This window comes from Solea senegalensis, linkage group LG18 (assembly GCF_019176455.1).
Source record: "Solea senegalensis isolate Sse05_10M linkage group LG18, IFAPA_SoseM_1, whole genome shotgun sequence".
NCBI lineage: Eukaryota > Metazoa > Chordata > Actinopteri > Pleuronectiformes > Soleidae > Solea > Solea senegalensis.
Window position 1 is genome coordinate 8,184,224 of NC_058041.1, and position 17,925 is coordinate 8,202,148.

Consider the following 17,925-nt stretch of genomic DNA (forward strand, 5'->3'; position numbering starts at 1 on the left):
CATTTAGCCTATAAATAGATCAGATTTGCTTCGAATTATGGAAAATATAGCAAAATTGTCCCTTTGCACATTTACATTACATGTCATTTAGCAGACGCTTTTATCCAATGTGACTTAAAATAAGGCCTTTAGGCCTCTCCATGTGATCCAACTTTAAGAAGTGTTTTTCATTTCTAATCTAAGAAAGCTAGGTGTGCTCCTTTTAAATCCTCTGATATAAAGTGGATATAGAAAGGATGATAAGATAAACACTGTAAAAAAAACTGTAGCACACCCCAAGTTTGCAGATGACTCATTCTTGCTACTCTTTCTTTGGGTCTTTGGGGGATTGCACATTTTACAAGAATCATAGATTTGCTTGCATCTTCATTTGTGAATTTAGTCATCCGTCTGTTTTAGATAAAGTAGCAATTGATGCGTAGATGTCACAGTGACATCTGCAGGTGAAGAGGAAACATTGCTTCCAATTGGAGCAGTGCTACGGAACTATTATTTAACTGCAAGACTAAAGTATATGGATCTGTGTTTGCGTATCTATATCTATATATCTAAATAGATATATATACACTAACCCTGATATTCATGTCTATTTATATTCTATTTCACACAAATGGCAAAATATTCAAAATATTTATCAAAAAATTTTTTATTCAACAAAGTCAATCCCTCAACATAAGTGATGCTTTGGTGACCTCAGTGAAAACCGTTAAATCTGTGGATCTATGAGCAGCTTAATCACCATATTTGTAATGCCTATACTATGCAACGTACAGACAGTGTTCAGAGAAAATCAAAACAGCTCTCGAGTTGCATCTCCTGCAAACAATCATCCAAAAAAGTAACAGTTAACATTTACTGAAGCAGTGGGCATCGAACAAACATTAAAATCATTTCTTAATAGCCATAAATGAAGCAATGTCACAACGTTCCAAGGACAAAACGTTTAATTAAAATTAAAAAATACATTGCGCTTTTTGTTGTTTGTAATCCCTTTCCCCATGGAGGATATCTTTATCTTCAAAGGGTTTAAAACAAGAAAAATATTTTACTATTAAAACAAAACAAACAAAAAAAAAAGACGATAAATGTGTAATGTCCATCTAATGAAGCAATGTTTTTATACAGGGGTAAATTGATTGTGTTGATGTAGGTGAATGTCTAGTTGTAATCCTGTGGAACAGGGACAGGCTACTGTAGCTCAACAGGCATGAGGTGGATGGGGGGGAAGGGGCTGTGGCAGATGTGGGGCAGGGTGAACTGATGGCTATATCATCATCAGTACAGTGCATCAGCATTACTGCTTCGAGGCCTTTTGATCTTCTCAATATTCTTCAGGATCATGTCATGTAACGTTACCTTCATTGAAAAAAGAAAAAAGAAAGGATTTTGTTACAATCACATCAAAATAGAGCAAAACTTGAATGGATAAAAATATGAAGAATAAAGACAACGTACGTATTGATTTCTGAGCTCCGAAACTATGATCTTAAGACTGATGTATTCCTTCTCGTCGATCTCGGTCACCGTGCGCCGATAGTCCTCCTAAAAACAAATCTACATGTGAAAACTGATAAAAACAAAACAGCTCAGACCCACCTTAACTAATTACCATTTAGGCCTACAGAGGGCACTGTTACTCAGCCTTATGTATTATGTAAAATTAAGTGTTTTTCTTATTACTCTAAAACAATTATTTAACCATTGCTGAACTGTGTGTCCTCATTTTTATATCTATTTTCATGCTAAGATGAGTTGACGCTGTGTCTGAGAATTTCTTTACAGGTCACGAGGTTGCACTGTTATGTATATGACGATAAATTATTGTGAATTTGTTTTATATTTGTACACTCCTGACTAAACGACAAGACTTTTTTCAAGACCAATTTTTTTCTCCCACTGCATTCTGTATTTTTCACATTTGTTTCTACTTACCACATGTGGATATTTTGCTATTTTAGAAACCAACTTTGCTCTTGTGATGTAGTATCTACAAGTGGAGGCAGAAAATATTGACTCATGTAAAAGGGTAAATTACAAATCAACACATAAACCAACAGATTCAGATGCAGCTGATAAGTAATTCTAATTACTTAAAAATACAGGGTAAGAAGAATTTCTAAAAACCTTGATATCTGGTCGAGGTAAGATGCTGCCTCCCCTTCAACTGTTCTGAGTTCAGCGACCGTCTCCTCCTGGATCGACACACCAAAGTTGTTGCCATCCTCTATCCTTGGGATGAGCAGCTGAACCCACATTTTGACCTGCAGATGAAAAGAAGACTGATTAGAAGTTACACTTTATCCTTAAAGCAATAAATGACTGAAATGAATGGCTGATGCAGGAGCTTTGTCCATGGTTGAAGACATTACTTACCGTGTTACATTTCTCTATGAGTGTCCTAATCTCTGGCTTGACCTTTTCAATCAGATCTACAAGGATTCCGTTGCTCTTCATCATTCCGCCAGGCATGACGAAGACCTTGGTGCCGGTCACTGGAATACGAAGACAGAGAGGTAGAAAGGAACTTAAATCAAAACATATCAGAGCTAGAGAATAATTAACTTGGTATGCAGTCTTCAATGAAAGGGCGGATTTAAAATTCACGATTTTGATTTTGACTTTGCAATTTGATTATAATTGTGTTTGTGTATACAGTTTGCTATGTCAAGCGAACAGTTTTCCACTGCTTTACATCCGTTTAACCTACATAATAGTTCCATACTCACCCGTGTCCTCCCCACCTCCATCCTCGAGTTTCCTCTTTTTGGCATTTTGCTATACAACAAATAAAAACAGTGTCAGGCACCATTTCGTACATTACAATTACAGTGTGACACATGGGGATTTAGTTAACCTTGAATGTGAAGCCTCACCGCATCGAGTCCGTCATGCAGGTTTGACAACAAGATGGGGTCTGGCACAGTCAGCTTTATCTCTGAGTGAATCTCCTTCAGCTCAACGATGTTTATGACTGGGTCCTGAAAAACCGATATTAGTCCGATATCGTATTAGTAATTTTAGACCATTTATCAACTATGAAGCTGTTAACAACACATTTGTCGGTCAGCATCAGACCAATACCTACACCAATTCCCATCCCTAACAGTTAATTTTGTCTAATCAACATTCCACTGACCTTCAGAAACTGATCAAGTTCCAGTAACTTCTTTGGGAAAAAATTTGCAACTAGATCCTCTGCCTGAGAGAGATGAAAACATTTAAATTAACTGTTTGAATAATTACATATAATGGAGTAGACAAAACACCTTGTACAAAATAGGCGATACTTACTTCTGCAGTGATACGTTCCCTGAAAGCATCAACCTGCAAACAGATGAGATGAAAATCCAAATATCAGAGTGGCCAAAAGCATGACAAACTAAACTTGGTTAGAAGCCACTGGACCACAACCAATTTCGATTTACGCATTTATTTCTATAGACAGGGTTCTCTTGAGAAACAGCTCCTATGATTTGTTTGAATTACATTATATATTATATTTCCTACTTATATGATTAGTTTAATGGCACTCTTAAATTTGTGGTATACATGTGTTGTAATTTTTAGTGTAGTTTCATAGGCACGTAAGCCATAATATATGTTGGGTTAATGAGTACACTAGTTTGTGTGTATATATCCAGACTTCAGTTGTATATTTAAGTGTGTGTATGGATTGACAGTTGCTATGACATTAGCTGATAAAGACGATTTTGAATATAGTACATTAACGCCGGTAGACTGAAGCTACATTGGCAGCTAAAGGCCTGCTTTTATGGCATGTGGTCAACACAAAAGTAGCAATTCCTTTAACTTGGCGTTCTGTCATATTGATTTTCCCTCATCCTCCATGTTGCTTAATGTCAGTGTGACACAGTACGTGTAGGGAGATATGACAGATAAACGGTTACAGGCGGGAAACCGGCCGGTTAGCCGCGATTAGCCGCTCACATCATGCTACAAAATGTGGGTAACATGCTAGCGAGCGAATGAAAACAACAACACGTCGTTTAATCACAACTTGCGGTTACCGAGAACCAAGCCTTACCTTGGTTTTGATTTCATTGTCCACCTTGAGGAGTGAAGACATCGTATGTGTTTAAATAGGAAAAGGGCGATTGTACCAACAGCATTAATTTCTCCTGTAAACGTGTGGCTTGATGCTTGTCAGCCACACTTGTGTGAGCTTAGAGATGACGACGTTAACGCGCGACATGATGCGCTGTTTTCACTGCACATGCGCGACTCTCCAGCAAACGGACGTCGTCATAGTTGGTCAAAAAGTTTAGTGAGGTTGACTTCAAAAAGTTACATTTAATTTACCCAAACGTACAAACAAACCACTTTATTTTTTCCTTTTTTAAATTTAGTTTAGACTGTATTAATGTTAAATTGGGAATTAGATGGAAGCCCGTCCTGCCACATAATGCATACCCAAGTAGTTAGTTATGAGATGCTCATAACTCTAAGTCATTACTATGAGATAATATCGCATAATTATGACATGCTATGTCATAATAATGAGATACTATTTTGAAATTATGACGTATTATCTCATAATTATGGTATGTTAAGTCATAGCATCCCATAATTTTGAGATACTAATTCATAATAATGAAATACCATCTCATAATTATGAGATATTAATTCATAATGACGATGTATTGTCCCATAATAATGACACTCTTAGTCATAATTATGAGATACAAAGTCATAATGATATACTATCTCATAATTATGATATATGAAACATACTAATGAGATACTAAGTCTTATCTCATTATTATGACATACTAAATCATAATTATGAGATGTGAAGTCATAATAAGGAGATATTAACTCTTATCTCATTATTATGACATACTAAGTCATACTTATGAGATGTAAAGTCATAATAATGAGATACTTAGTCATAATAATAAGATAGATAATATCTCATAAACATGCTTTGTCATAGATGCTATCTCATAATGATGAGATACTATCTCATCATAATGACATGGTTAGTCATAATTATAGATGCTTGGTCATAATAATGAGATACTATCTCATAGACATGCTTAGTTATAGATGAGATACAAAGTCATAATGATGAGAAATTGTAACATAATTATGACTTACTAATATACACAATATACTAGTGGAAACAGGCTTACATGATATACATACACAGAGAGAGGAGGTTATTATTTTATTTTGAGAAATGTAAAGAAGCATATTGATGTAAATGGTCTGAAAGAAAACGAAACACCATTCGAAATAAAAGGAAACTTAAAAACAAAAAAAAAAACATGAAAGGAAGATTGAACAACTTTTTGGAAAATATGTTTTTTTGTATCTATTGCACTTGCAATAGAATACTGTGAGCAATTTGAAATGAAACATGAAACCATAAAATAACAAAACAATGTCGAAAAACTGTATGACATGATTATTAATTATATATATTTTTTTATCTATAAAGATCATAGGACATAACTGCTAGTGTACTCCACAGGCTCCGCATTCCCAACTGCATTGTCCGGGGAAACGCAGTTGTTGTAGTAGTTATTTTTGTCCTCCATCCTGATAGGTGGCGGTAATGACACTTTTTCAACTTCCATTATAACTCAAGGAAGAAGAACACAGACGTCACCGTATTTTTCTAGACGCAGCTGACGATGTAAACAAGAAGAGACTGTCGAGGGCAACGGGGACCAAACAGGCCGGTGTCAACGCAAATGATAGCCATTATCTGCTCCTAGACGGCGGACATGGGGCCCCCTGTTACTATTAAAGTCAATTTCCGTGGGAATGTGAAGAGATTCCTGGCTCAGGATTTGGACAAACTGGAATGGGAATCGGTCGAAGCCTGGGTAAGCAGCTAGCTGAGCGTGTTGGCTAAACGTTGGCGCAGTTTGGCGAGAAGCAGGCCGCAGACATGGCCTAGACACGTAAACAATAGTCCACCTGAAGGACATGCGACACTGTTGGCGACAAAACGTGGACATTAAAATCGATTTGTACCAAAGTTTTGTGAAGAGGTCACGTATTATGAAATGAGGTTGAAATGTGTTGAGGCTGCTTGAACTGATCAGCGTCTATGAGGAAGCTGTGGTTGTGTTTGTCACTGTGCCATCTTTGATGTGTTCGTAACACGTGCCGTCAAATCTACATTTCAGATTAAAGCGTCTTTTGGGATCAGCCACTTTCAAGTAAAATATTTTGACGAGGACAACGAAGAGGTGAGATGGTGGACACATGTGCTGTAACGGTCACTACAGGATTGTTACGATGTCTCGTTCTTTGTATGTGGACTCATTCTGATCTCATTTATTTCATCTTTCAGATATGCATCAACAGTCAAGGTGAGGTAGTTTTTTCCATTAAATTCCATCTCAAACATAGAATTTAAGTTATGAAAACACGCTGCAGTTAGTCATGTAATAAAAAGTTATACAACCATTATACAAGTTGTTCCATTGGAACCAAAGCAGTCGTCTTTATTATGGATCTATTGGTTTAGCATCTTGGATGAGAGAATTTGTTTTAAATGAAGGTTAACTAAATATCGTTGGGCATTGTTTGATCTAAACTACATTTTTGAAGATGTTACCTTTGGTTCTGGGGAAATGGCACAGTATTTTCCCCCCATTTGTTCTATAATGTTCTCAATTATTATCTATAATGTTCTCAATTATTATGTTAACCAAGATTATATTCACAATATTATTGATATTATGATAATATGATATTGTTTTGTGGCTTGTAATTAATCAATTCTAGTCATTTGTTAAGCAAAAGTCCCTGTAACCTCATATATATACTTGTAACTGTTTATTGACTGTGTATATGGTACATATGTGTAAACTTGTGTAAACAAATATGCAAGATTAACTTCAAATACATGGTTATAACTGTATTTCCATGAATAAACTTAATGTTGATTTTATTTTATTCCAGATGAATATGAAGAAGCCATCAAGGTACTGCAGCAACATGAAGACATGTTTAAATTTACCAGCACCATAGTCTTAGTGATTAACAAGAAACGAGGACAGAGATCACATTACTATATACAGTTTTAATAGAAATTGTTGTGTCAGTCAAATTCAGTCAACCTTCACTGGTTAAATACATTTCATTCATTCATTCATTCATTCATTCATTCATTCAATCCATAATCTAGTGGCCACACGTTTTCTCAGCAGTTGTACAGAATAGACCAAAGAAGATAAAAAAGATATGGAAATGATAAATGTGGCAAAACCAACCTCTGTTAATGTATTGTATTTTTTTGAATTGCAAGTATGTGATAGCTACGTAAAACATTCCACTGTGAGTCACACGTGCTTGGGTTATTTGCATGTGTCATTCTCCTGAGGTCTGTATTGTTTCTTCTACACAGAGTGCAGAGAAGCAGGGGAACCAGTTGCACATGAATGTGTACAAGATGAAAGGACAGGCCTGTGGAGGCCCACTGAAGACAGAGGTGAAGGAGCTGAAAGGAGACCTCCGGCCTGCTCCCCCTTACCCCTCCAGGGTCAAGACTGTTGACAAGGGCACACAGGTCACCCCAGAGAGAGAAGCTGTAAGGATGGAAATTAATTATCCTCCCCTACATATCCTTACTAACATATGAAGTTTTTAATGTCTCATATTACTTGTTTGTACATTGCCTATACATTTAAAATTTTACACAGTTTGTGGGAGTCACAATACTTGGATTAAAATGGATTAAATGTCCATTGTGTAATAATTTGTGACATCTAATGGCGAGAGTGCAGATTTCACCCAATCAAGGACTCCACTCACCCCTCCCTTTCCCAAATGTGTCAGGGAACTGCGACAGACTTTGCACTCTAGAAAGGATATCAACAGGTCTTTCAAACCTCCGTCCGCCCTCTCTGCTGTTTACTCTTCCTCCTTTGTTTGTTTATGTATCAAGTTTATGTGGGAGGAGTCCTTCTTCATTTGCGTTTGTTCATTTGGGCTTCTGTCAAAACAGCACGACACACACAAGATGGCAAAGTACCGATAAAAAGCTTGTTGTAAGGCTATGAAGACCAAACAATTTTTATTTTAAAGTGATTATATACTGTAGCATATTAAATATGCTACCAATAAATCCTCCAAAATGTTACACCCTTGACTTTTTAAATAGACGTTTAAATGATTTATATAATCTGATTTTACTGTTGTTTGTACAGGTGACAGTAAAGGACAACAAGGGGAACAAACCTGAAGATGAGCCCCCTCCCATGTGGTTTAGATCATACATGGAAAGGGTAAAGTAAACATTAATGGCATATTTATACGTTTTTTTACTTTCTTGTTGTGTAACATCAAACTGATTTTTTTTCTCTCAATAGTTTAAAGACGAGGTGGTGAAAGAGGTAGTCGAAAGGATGTGCAGCGACTTCTCTGGCCAGTGTTGCACCCACAAATCCTCTGATAGGCCCCATGAGACAATTGAGGCTAGTGGTGGACCTGTAGGGCCCAGGCCGGGCCCCTCGACCTCGAATGGCTCCCTTGGCTACACCCCAAACTGCAGCAGTTGCAACAAACTCACCTCTGAGGGGGCTTACAAGTGCAGGTAGGCAGGAAAGATATTTTAGTGTTGCTTTAGTTGGTGACAAAAGTGATGCTTTCTCATATTTTTACTTTTATTGATCGTTCAGACTATTGTACCTTAATGGGTTTGTTGCTCGTCTTATGACATGCATTTTCCACCCTCTTTTCTAGTGTCTGTCCATCCTGCATCCTGTGTGAAATGTGCCGACACAGCCACGACCCCAGCCACAACCTTGTTAGAACCAAGACACCTCTTTCCATCCCCGAGCACGGAATGTCAGGAGAGTTGAGGTAAACCTCCAAGACTGAGCATGAATCCTGCCTACTTTTAGAAACAGTCAGTTATTTTTACTAACAGCAGTGCAGTTGTCCTTTGCTATCACCTCTGTATTCTAAGTTAACGTAGTCTATAATTGGGGAGACGTGAGTAAAATCAAATGCAATGCAGGACTGCAAAAAACCTTTAGCTGCTAGATTACATTCATTCATAAATGATGTGTGTGGATGTGTTTTGTGCGTGGAAGATACAACTTTCGATAGTCAACAAATAGGTGTTCCTGATGACATTTCAAACCAGGTTCCCAAGGCGAGGAGACAGGACAGTGCGCAAGGCCGAGCGACAGCGCCTCAAAGCAGAAAGGAGGCAGCTAAGAGCTGAAGTCAAGGAAATCAAGAAGAAACTGAGACTGGAGAAGAGGGGGCTGCAGTGGAGTGGACCCTCTACCTCAGGCAGAGCCAACCTGACAAACATGGCCACAGCGTCCACCCAGGTCCCAGCCCTGCCCCCACATGCTGACTCAGAAACAGCCTCAGGTCCAGCCCCAGCCCATGGTCCCATCCCTGCCCCGGTCCCTGATCCCCAGGCCTCCAGTCCAGAGTAAGCGCCACCTCCGGAGGGCGTCCGACAGTGCTGGGTACCTCAAACCCAGCATGGATGCAAAAATCTTTTTTTCCAAGAAAAGAAATCAAAATATGCCATCTTTGTAATCTAGTCTGTATAAGTGTTTCGCTGGCTGCTCTGGGGTGTTGGAAAATGTTGGAACTACCTCAATGTGAAAACTGCTGCTGCTGCTTCATAGATTTTCTAAGAAAAATGCTTTTGAGCTGCAAAAAAAAAAAAATCTGGGGTCCTGCTTTTTTGATTCGTAGAGAACAAAAGAGATGGGTATTATAAGAAACCAGGGCTATTTTCAACAATGCTCTGTACACTTGAAACTAGGGGTCCCGAGGTCTCGCACTCGTCCTTGGTGCCCACTATGGCTGCCTTGTTTCTGGATGAAAATCTGCCTGACGGCACCCGTCTGGAGCCTGGTACCAAGTTCATCAAATACTGGAAGATGAGGAACTCGGGCACTATCAGCTGGACCTCAGAGACTAAGGTATCCCTCCCACCCACCGAGGGGACAGGCCTCACTCTCTCTTTGCCCCTTGCTTCACCTCCTCTCTGAGTCTTCACTTAGCCTCTTAACCTCTTCTTTTCCACTAACACCAGCTCAGATTTGATACAGCTAATTCTCATTTGATTTATTTACATTAAGTTGAACGTGTGATTTCAAGTCAGTTATTTTCAGTCTTTGTCATTGTGTGTGTATGTGCGTGTGTGAGCGATGGTGTGTGTGTGTGTGTGTGTGTGTGTGTGTGTGTGTGTGTGTGTGTGTGTGTGTGTGTGTGTGTGTGTGTGTGTGTGTGTGTGTCTTCATTTGACTTAACATATTTTTTGTTGCGTGATTTTGGTTGCATGCTGTTGTCTTTGTGTGTTTTCGCATGTGTATTTCTATTTTGTGTTTTTGTGTATGTATGTGCGTGCACCCAGCTAGTGTTCATGTGGGGAAACCTCGGCCTGGCGTCGGAGAAGAAGCGGGAGGTGCCGGTCCCCTTGCTGCTCCCCGGACAAGTGGGAGTAGTCAGTGTGGCCTTTGTCGCGCCTGTGATGGAGGGGACCTACACCTCCCACTGGCGGCTGGCACACTGCGGGTGCCAGTTTGGCCCGCGTGTGTGGTGCAGCATCGTGGTTGATCCTGGAAATAGCCGCACCATGGTCGAGCAACCGAGGAAAAAACTGGCAAGTCTGCTAACTAATGAGAACCTAGCTGTGTCCCAATTTAGGCGATGCGTCCTTTGGAGGACGCAGTGTCAGAAGACGGTGTAGACCATGAAGACAGCACTTAAATAGAGAGATATCGTGGTCAACTGATTTAGCTGTTTCCCATTCATATCAGCTTACTGTTCAACCGTATTTTCTCTTCGAAAGACGAGCAGTGAATGGATAGGTTGGCCTGAGAGGACTTTACCTAGGAGTCTTTGAAATGGCACAACCGAGTTGCACTGATCAGATGCAGTCACACTTCAAGTGCAGCTTCTGAAGGATGTAGCCTCTGAATTGGGACACAGAGCCAACTTTTTACAAAACGTTGTTTCAATTAGTGATGAACAGAAAACTAAGCATCAACTGCATATGTTGTATCATTGACACATTTTTTGAATCATATTTATCGACTTCTATGTCTACGTCCTCTATGACATTATGAGAATTAAGAATTTTTGTACTGCTGGACCAATATATATAATGACATAGTTGTAATGACAGTTAATTGTTAGTATCAGGTGGTCTGAATTATTTGGCATTTGTGTCCAGTTTTCAGGGTACAAATGTAAAAAACTAAGTGATTTTTGTGACATAAAATCCAGGATGATGGTGACACAACTCTTGCTCTGTGTTGAAAGCCTGTCCCTGTTCACTTGGTCACTTAAGGGTGAAAAGTACTAGAATGTGAGCACATATGTTCAATTTAACAGTCAACAGAATGCTAAGGGTAATATTTTAAACTGAGAAGGGTGATGATTGTAACTGAGGCAGCCGTGATGATGATGATGATGATGATAATAATGATGCCATTCTTGTCTGTGCTTTAAAAGGAGGAGGTAAGGCTGGTGGAGAAAGAGAGGGAGCTCAGGTCTGTAGACATCAGCCATGACGACTACTACTTCCCCTCAGTCGACCTGCTGACTGCACAGGTACAGTACACACACTCATGTCTCTGTGGTTCATCGAGCAGAAACCGTGCCCTTTTCGTACTGCTCCAACTTCAACTTGCACTTAGGCTAATCAAATTCTTGCTGTGTCTGCTCTTTTTTATCCAGGATCTACTGTCGTTTGAGTTGTTGGATATAAATATAGTGCAAGAGCTGGAGAAAGTCCCTAACAACACTCCTGTTGGTGAGCAAAACACGGTGCATTTAACACCACTTTCGTTTACAGTATAAGTTCCTGTTTTCTAAATTATCTTTTCTTGACAATTGACTCCACGCTCATGAAGTGACTGTTGTGTTTGCAGATTTGACACCCTGTATATCCCCTCTGCCCCATGATCCACCGACATGGGAGAAGACCATCACTTTACCAACAAAAGAAGGCACAGAGGTCACAGGTAGGGTTGAGGAAAAAAAAACTTGATTTTAATTCTTTCTGAAGTGATCATGAATCATTATGTTAAAATCAATGCTTGAATATGCCTCTGCTGTCTGAATATATTTTCCTTTGCTCACTCACGTTGTCGCCATGAATCGTCTCAGAAACTAACAATACAAAGTTAAATAAGTTTATTAGAGGACCATGTTTTCAGTGAAAAATCTTGATGCGTCAATCATTGTTTAATCATCAAATCGTGGCTCTCTGAATCGTAATTGAATATTCAAAGTAAAAAAAAATTGTCTCTTTCAGCAGAGGGAGAACGTATCAGTAATATGTATGTAACAACTCAAGCTTGTTGTATGTTGATCAGGAGTGAAACAGAGACAGCAGAAGGACTTATCAGAGTCGATGACTCAGGAGGAAGAAAGAGAAGAGGAGATCAGTGGAGCCCAGTTCCTGTTTGAGACGGTCATTCGCTCCCTCACCTTGGAGGAAGCCCCCGACCACAGACCTCTGCGCAGAGCTCATCACAGCAATCACAAACCACAGAGTAAGGAGTCGTAGTCTACATGTCAATGTGTCCTTGGACACGCCCCCACGCTGCTCCTGACCGCTGTTCCGGCAGTGTGTGAATGAGCGTGAAAGTGTTAGGAAAGCAAAAAAAAACCTCAACACTTTTGTGAAATATTTCAGCTGTTTTCCGTGGGCCAAGCATTTGCATTGAGAGAGAGGTGGAAGCTGAGAAGACGGGAGGGAAGCAAGAAGCAAACGAGGAGATCTGTGCCGTTACACTCGAGAGTTCAGCTCACAACGCAAGTCTCAACCAGATCGGCCAAGAGGTGGAGACAGGCCAAGGTCAGAGAATGACTTTCAGGACTCTTGTTTGTTTCCAGAAGAGCTTTTTTGATTTGTGCTCACAGTTTAGTGTCTCTTCTATTGCAATACTTCATTAATAGAGCCTCACCTTCAATATTTCAATACTCACTCTTGTTCTTTCTCATTACTTCTAAGCTCTTCTCCAAGAACCAGTGACTGAAGACATGTATATCAGCTCACATGATAAGGAGGATGAAGAAGCTATGGTTTTGGATGACATTAAGGTTACACAAGAAGAGAGAGAGGAGGGAAGAACCAAAGGAGAAGACTGGGATGAGGTGAGGAGGCAACTTTCTTACAAAGCAGCTCATGAATGATTTAGGGAGGGGAAAATGCGTAGTCTTGTCTCCTGGTCTATTTATAAGAATGGTTCCTCTATTTGAAGTATTTATAGTAGACGTTTCTTAGGTGTTACTGTTGTTGTGTAATGAAGTCTATAAATGCCACCGTCTTGTCTTGTGTTTTCAGGTCAGCAGCCAGACCTCCTCAGTCTCCTCCTGCGACGACTACATCATCGTCCTTCCTGACTGCTTTGACACGAGCCGTCCTCTGGGGGAGTCCATGTACAGCTCTGCCATGTCTCAGCCTGACACCGCCGCCGTGGATGCAGCTGCCGCAGTGACGTCAGCCAGTCCTGACGTGGAGGAGGAGGAGGGAGAAGAGGACTCAGACTCCGAGTCGGGCAGGACGGCTCTGCCGAGAGAGACGCAGGAGAGGATGGAGGTGGTTGCTCCTGAGGATTCAGCGGGTCCACCCATCCCACCCATCCACAGCAGCGTGAACCAGATGCTGTGTGCATCGCAAACTCTGGACGCCGTGACGCTCACCCCTGAAGTGGTGACACCGCCGATTCTTCTTGACCCCCTGCTGTCCCCACCAGCCCTCTACTCACCCAGGTTAACAAGCCTGTCACTAATTAAAACGAGATCTAGTTTTTATTTCATTTAGTTCTCTATGTCTTCTTAATATAGGCTGATATGTTTAACTGTAATTTACTTGCTGTATGTTTCAGGTCGGAGGCACTGTACTTGGCTGAGGACCCCAGTCCTCCAGCCTGTGAACCACATGAGCCTCACCAACCAAGGGTCCATCTAAACGGTGAGTCGTGGCAAAAGAGGAAATACATGGCGTGCTCTGTTTTGGAGAGAGGAAGTCGGAGTGCACGCATGCTTTCAGGATTTGTTGCTTCAGCAGAAGGCTCTATAATTATATGTGCGTGTGTGTGTGTGTGTGTGTTTGCGTGTGTGTGGTGATTTCCTTTTCTGTTCTGCAGTGTCATCTGGTCTGTCCAGATCAGCAGGCTCAGCATCCAGTGCCTTTGAGACATACAACCCCAGACCCAGCAACGCACTGCAGCCAAGGTGAAGGAATCTCCTGTAGTTTATATGTTATTTTGTGAAACTACTTACGGGTGATATTTGTAAAAATAACTACAACAGTGACTTGTGTAGAGTGTGCTTTCCAAAATGATCTAAACATTGAAATATGGGCCTGCACCTGGCATCACACTGGGTTCTCGCATTACACAAATATGACCCACCATCTGTTTTATTTTTATAAACATTAAACCTGTTTGATTACTTGATTGCACGTCACTAACAATCAGAGATTGAAAGTGCAAGTGTTCCTGCTCTGAGAATTATCGCATGATGAGAGGAGACAACAAGGCGACCATGATGGGATGTAAAAACATTATGTCCATTAAGTATCCACTGACAAATTGCAAAGGACAGCAGAGCCCCTTTTCCACCGCAGGAACTTTTCTCATTCACCCGGGATCTTTAAAAACCTTGGTGCATTTCCACCAAAATTCCCCGGGGGAAAAGTGTTCCCTCGACACCATTCAGACCCCTCGAGTCACTCTTTTTCAAAAAAACAGTTAGTGCCAAATCTAGCAACCTTTTCTGGTGTTATTAGAGACTTTTAGACACACTGATGGGAAAGCACGTATCGTTCTAAAGGTCTTTGCACACGGGACGGGATGAAAGCGCTGATAATTGGGGTGTGCATGATGCATCTTTTGCCCTCACCGTATATTAGCGTCTCTGGTCTATTGAAGTGCTATGAGCTGCGTCATTGAGTGACCAAAACCAAAATATCAACATTATATGGCCTGCAAAGGAAAATTTAAGTAGTTAATATACTGTACCATGCTTATCAGTGAAGCAATTGTGTGTTTCCTTAAGCTTTGATGACATTTCATGGTCATTTTATGACTTAATATAATAAATGTCTTGCATACAGCACCTTTAACAAAGTAACCTCAAGCAGCCAAATGAGACGTGTTTCTGTTCTGATCTATTGTGACAATGATCCCTCATTGTCACAATGGGAACACGCTGTTCTGTCATAAGGTTATGTAACTGTGTGTGTAACCACATCTCTGTTTTTGTTTCAGGGGCCAAGGAGGCATCACTGAGGGATTTGTCAAGGGGGCTCTTTCTGTGGCAGCATCTGCCTATAAGGCTCTTTTCACTGGACCAAACTGTCAAATACAGGTACACTACACTGCAGTGTGTACCTCTACATTATTTAAAAAAAAAAAAAAAGAAAAGAAATGAGGAAAAAATAAACATAAGTCAATATATGCATTAAATGTGTTAGCTGCATATAAAAATGGATGTAGTCTTCTGGTTTTAAAAGTGACGCCAAGGAAGAAGGATTGAAGTAGCAATTGGTCAAACTCTGCTGGTTGTACAAGAACTTTGAAATATGGGAAAATCCTCACTTGATTCATGTTTTTTTTTATATATTTTTATTGAGAAATATGGCACATTTGGGGAAAAAACAGCACTGTATGGCACTGTAAGTGCTTTCAGTTGTGAAAACAGAAAAAAAAATACTTGTAATGTAATGTACATCACAAAGGAGCAGTAAAAGAACCATATTACTTTCTTGTTTTTTTCCTCTTTCAAGGTGAACAAAATCCAAACAAATATTCATAAAGCTTATAAATTTTTTATAAAAAACAAAAGGAGAAAAATTGAAAATAAATAAATAAATAAACTAACACAAAACATAATCAAACTACACTTGATTCATGTTAGTAAACTTTTTTCTTAGGAGTTGATGGTCTCAATCGCGTTTGGGTATGTAGTATGTTCCCAATCAGAGGACGATGTATGATAAAGCATGACTTGTGCTGTCCAATTCGTGTCTGGTTGTGAATTTATAATTTCAAAAGTTGACACGGAATTGAATCGCAAATCTCCAGGCTTTGCAACTGGAAGACCACGTCCATGTTTATGTACGGCCTATGATCAAACCGTCAGACCAGCTGTATCTTGACAATCATAGCCACAGTGATGTTCACTTCCTCATGTACATGTACACTCTCCCGCCCTCTTCTCTCCTCTCCTAAATGTTTTTGTTCATGCCCCCAGCGAGGCATCGACCCAGCCACCAGACAGGACCCCTCATTGATGGCAATGCTGTTGGAGATGGGCTTCAGAGACCAACGGCTCAACCAGCGGCTGCTGAGGAAGCACAGCTACAGCCTGCTGCACACTGTCAACGAGCTGGTGCAGATGGCCGAGGAAGGTCAGAATGGAGCCGCCAATGCTCTGCAATGAGGGGAGCTGTGACAAAACAACCTGTGAGGTTGTTGAGATACGGAGACATCGGAAGCATTTTATTGGACTTTTAAACACTCGACGGACCTGGTAATTGCTTACACTTTCCATGTGTCTGGAGTTATTTTGAGTTATTAAAGAAGAGACAAAGAAAAGCTATTTATGATTCGTGCATCCAATTGATCTTATCAAAGGGTGGAGAGTTTATTTAGACCAATAGTCAAGAATGTTATTTGAAATGTTAAAGGAAAAAAAAACAACTGAAATATAAGCACTTATTTCATATTCACTGCTGTTTAGAAACGAAACAAGCATTCATGAATGGCTTCTCCTTCCTTTGCCTATAAATTAGCTTTGAGATTTTGACCAAATTAATCTCATATATACACGTGATTATCTATACACACACGTACGCACACACAAACCTGTAAATTGTTATGGATAGTGGTTAATGTTTGCCATGCCTTGTTTACCTGGGCCACAGAGCTTTATTGTGTTGGTCATAAGGATCTAGAAGATGTAGTTTTGTCAGGATTAAAACAAACAAAAAAGTGTGTAATTCAGCTTCTTCATCTTAGTGTTTGTATGGCTGTTGTAGCTGCTTCCTCCGCGCTGCTTCCTTGTCAGGGTTTGGCTAGAGTCTCCTCGAAAATAGAGCAGTAAAAGTGAATATTGTTGAATGTCATAAAGAGGTAGAAAAGCCAGCTGTTGTTTAAGGCGATGTTACTGAAGCTACATTTATATTGTGGGTGTTTAGGGGCCAGCGGTGCAGTTGCAGGAAACCACAAACACACACATTTCTGACTCTCTATCTCGATTAATGTCACGAAAATCTGCCTAAACAATGCAATCTTTTTTCTGTATCAGAGTACTGTTATTTTAGACGTTGACATGTGGAATGTAACTGTCCGGACGGATCACTGTTTGGGCTCCGATGTTTTCTACCGCTTTTTAGGAGACACCTGCATGACAGGTAGAGGCTTTAAAGATGATTCGTGTCCTTGTGTCTTAGCACAGTCACAGTTGAAGACGTCCGCTTCGTGTAAATCGTTTGACACACCCCCCTCCCCCTTTCCCCCGCCTGCATTTACCACGCGTCATCTTTCCAGAACCGATATAACCAACACTAATCCAAGCCTAGATGTCTCTAACAACACATTCCATAATCCCGTGGTGGAACCAAGTATACCTTGTTTCGTTTAAAAAATTGCCTTTTTGTGAAAGAGGATTTGTAGTTAGTTGAAATAAGCATATGATGGTTTGACATTGTTTGATGAGTGTGTGTCGATTTAAGTTAATGTCAGTTGCTGTTAGGTTGAATTGTTTCCGCGTGTGTGTGTGTGTGTGCGGTTAAGGATTTTTGAACCATGTCTTTCTTATGTTGATGATTTTACCGTGATTTAAAGAATCTGAGAAATTCTTAATCTATCATCTATGCTATTCTTCAGAGTGTATATCTTCAAAAAAAAAAAAAACCCTCTACTGTCAATCTGCCAATAAAATATTTGCACATCT

General features: G+C 40.1%; 2 protein-coding genes across 2 annotated transcripts; one reads left to right on the forward strand and one right to left on the reverse strand.

Moving 5' to 3' along the window:
* Positions 1 to 628: 628 nt before the first annotated feature.
* Positions 629 to 4,205, reverse strand: psme3 (proteasome activator subunit 3). Its single transcript, XM_044014203.1, has 10 exons — positions 4,046 to 4,205; positions 3,292 to 3,324; positions 3,137 to 3,199; positions 2,874 to 2,978; positions 2,727 to 2,775; positions 2,374 to 2,492; positions 2,125 to 2,261; positions 1,933 to 1,987; positions 1,456 to 1,542; positions 629 to 1,356 (listed from the first exon to the last, which is right to left on the reverse strand). Exons 1-10 carry the CDS (start codon positions 4,085 to 4,087, stop codon positions 1,276 to 1,278), a joined length of 771 nt encoding a protein of 256 aa, XP_043870138.1. The 5' UTR covers positions 4,088 to 4,205; the 3' UTR covers positions 629 to 1,275.
* Positions 4,206 to 5,630: 1,425 nt separating this feature from the next.
* nbr1a (NBR1 autophagy cargo receptor a) lies at positions 5,631 to 17,924 on the forward strand. The gene is made up of 22 exons (XM_044014207.1): positions 5,631 to 5,852; positions 6,159 to 6,221; positions 6,326 to 6,344; positions 6,940 to 6,962; positions 7,385 to 7,567; positions 8,187 to 8,264; positions 8,349 to 8,572; positions 8,722 to 8,841; positions 9,128 to 9,427; positions 9,770 to 9,929; positions 10,364 to 10,612; positions 11,467 to 11,565; positions 11,692 to 11,767; positions 11,886 to 11,978; positions 12,333 to 12,512; positions 12,656 to 12,817; positions 12,974 to 13,116; positions 13,307 to 13,734; positions 13,851 to 13,936; positions 14,112 to 14,199; positions 15,237 to 15,336; positions 16,222 to 17,924. Exons 1-22 carry the CDS (start codon positions 5,751 to 5,753, stop codon positions 16,408 to 16,410), a joined length of 3,165 nt encoding a protein of 1,054 aa, XP_043870142.1. The 5' UTR covers positions 5,631 to 5,750; the 3' UTR covers positions 16,411 to 17,924.
* Position 17,925: the final 1 nt, after the last annotated feature.